General features: G+C 32.2%; 1 protein-coding gene across 1 annotated transcript; it reads right to left on the bottom strand.

Annotated features, from left to right (window-relative positions):
• Positions 1–743: 743 nt before the first annotated feature.
• Positions 744–1,876, bottom strand: LOC124820308 (putative membrane-associated kinase regulator 6). The gene is made up of 2 exons (XM_047291973.2): positions 1,039–1,876; positions 744–949 (listed from the first exon to the last, which is right to left on the bottom strand). The coding sequence occupies exons 1-2, from the start codon at positions 1,844–1,846 to the stop codon at positions 942–944; spliced, it is 816 nt and encodes a 271-aa protein (XP_047147929.1). The 5' UTR covers positions 1,847–1,876; the 3' UTR covers positions 744–941.
• Positions 1,877–2,396: the final 520 nt, after the last annotated feature.

The following is a 2,396-nucleotide window of genomic DNA, read 5'->3' as shown; positions in this document are numbered from 1 at the left end:
TATCACAGTTTAGATGACAAGAAAACAAAAACTGACTCAATAGACGACCAGTTTAGTCGAGTTGGACTCCAAAATCTATAAAAATGGTTTTGGCCCTCTGACCGTTTCAATGTCTATAAAATTACAAAATTTCAGAAATTATTAAACTCTTTTATGATCTAAAATCCTCAATAGCAAATGTCTTTTGCTTTTTGATTGAGAATGATGGTATGAATATAATAAAAATATTAGTCACTTCTCATGTTTAATTTAGTGTGTGATTTGGCCGTATCTTTATTTTTTGTTTCAATTTATTTGTGGATTTTTTTTTTCAATTCATTTTTAGATTATTTTTTAGTATTAGAAGTTTTTGTTTGGATTATTTTTTAGTATTAGAAGTTTTTGTTTTGATACCCATTAATATATATAAATTACATAAATGAGTTTTATAATAATATTTTAAAATCGTAATTGAATACTAATAATAAGATAAGATGAACAGGTTAGAATGATAAGAATAAACGGCCTAATAAGATGAGTGGGATGTACTCAAGGCTAAAGACACTATTATATATTAAAAAAAAAAAAAATCTTCAGCCACAACTTGTTATTTCTCATAGCTCTTACTGTAGTAAAAATATATTTTCTCTTATAGTATGTATGTGCTATAATTACTTTTTTGAAGGCCTCTGATGTAATTTTGTTCTCAGAAAGACCTTGCAGTAAAACCCCCAGCCAAGTTTTATTGCAGTTAAAGAGAGCAATGAAGAAGAGGGAAGAAGAACACTGTTATCTCTATTAAATATATGAGTACAACACAGTTTGTGCTATCATATCTGTACAAAACCATGAAGCAGTAGGATCCAATCCAACATGAGAGAAATGATGCAAAAAGAAGACATGCTTTATCAGCTACCACCCATGGAAGCTCTACAATTATCTTCTCTTTATTTGAGAATGGATTATCTTTCTGAAAAATTGGAAAGAAGTTAATTAGCAAGGTAAACAAATCATACACTAAAATTGAAACAAGAAAAATAGGGAAAAGTGTGACCAGACCTATTGATCTTTTGCAGTGGAGAACTGCTTCATAGATTGAGTTCTCATGATCATGCAAAGCACCAATTGGACTGATAGAGCTTGATTTTGGAGATGCTTGGTGTGAACTGCTCCAGCTATTAACAAGCCAGTCTTCCTTGTCAAAATCATCAACTTTAGTATTTTTCCTTGAGCTTGCAACTCTCTGGCATAGTTGGTTGACATACCTAGAAAGGTTTCTCAAGGTTCTACATGTGGAGGTTTTCCACCTTGTGAGAAAACCATGATGAATTTGCAGAGTTCTTGGAGAAACAATTCTAGAAGAAAAGGAAGAAACAGGCTGGGATTGGAGTGTGGAATCTTGGGTGGTTTTGCAGGAGTCTAACTCGGAAGGGCCAACAGAGAGTGGTTTGATAAGGCCGTTAGAGAAAAGTTCATCAGCATGAGCAAGAACAGCAGGAGAGTGAGTGAAGGAAATATCAAAATTGAAGCTTTGCCATTCTTCCATTAATGGGGAATTGCACGTAGATGATGATTCCCTCAGAAGTTCCTGAAGGTCATTTGCAAAGGGTTTGCAGTTTGATAACCAACCATAAGAGAAGCTATCAGTGGCTAGAGGCAGTGAGGTTTCCATTTGCAAGCAACGATTTTTCAGGTTATGATGAATAAAAAAAGTATATGCAACAAAGACGTTATTGGTATAGCTTATAGTGACAAAACAATGATGACCACAAGGGGAAAGTTCGTCTATTCTATCAAGGTCAAGCAGGGGACAAATGGAACAACATGAGCGAAAAATTGTACTCACTTTAAGTAGTAACTTCAACATGTTTTCTCATCTTGTTATTGTCTTCCATTTTCATTGGACAGACATAGGATAAATCACAGATCAACCCTCGTGAAAAAAAATACATATTTATAGAAAATCAGATAACCATTTTCATTTCAACCAACTTTCTGTCACACCAAACAACAAATGAATGCCAATCTTTACGTGTCAAAAATATGATTTTGCAATGGTCATACATAAAGTCAATCATAATAGCCATATCCAGCATAGATTGTCAAACTACGTAAGATCAATCAAAGTTCAAAACAACTATACTAAGTTTATATAAATTACTCAACAAGTACTCAAGGAACAATGAAATAGAACTAGATTAATCATATTTCTTAGGTAATTTAAAATTAACATATTCATCTTAATTTTGTCATTTTTTTTTTCGTTTAACTCCTCCATGAACACTTATAAATTGGCCCTGTATATAAGTTGTTTTTTTAAATTAAAAATAAAAAGCTTATCTTAAATTAGAAATCGAAGTTCCTATTAAGTTAGAAGGTAGTTTAAATTGACAGAAAAACATAACGATATTACAGAA

The sequence above is a fragment of the Vigna umbellata genome, chromosome 1 (assembly GCF_029865625.1).
Source record: "Vigna umbellata cultivar VRB3 chromosome 1, Vumbellata_1.0, whole genome shotgun sequence".
NCBI classification, from domain to species: Eukaryota; Viridiplantae; Streptophyta; class Magnoliopsida; order Fabales; family Fabaceae; genus Vigna; species Vigna umbellata.
The sequence above is the reverse complement of the archived record's forward strand: the minus strand, read 5'-3'. Positions and strand labels throughout refer to the sequence as shown.

Coding starts and splice junctions, on each gene's coding strand:
- LOC124820308 (XM_047291973.2), bottom strand. CDS start 1,846: ATGTTGAAGTTACTACTTAAAGTGAGTACAATTTTTCGCTCATGTTGT.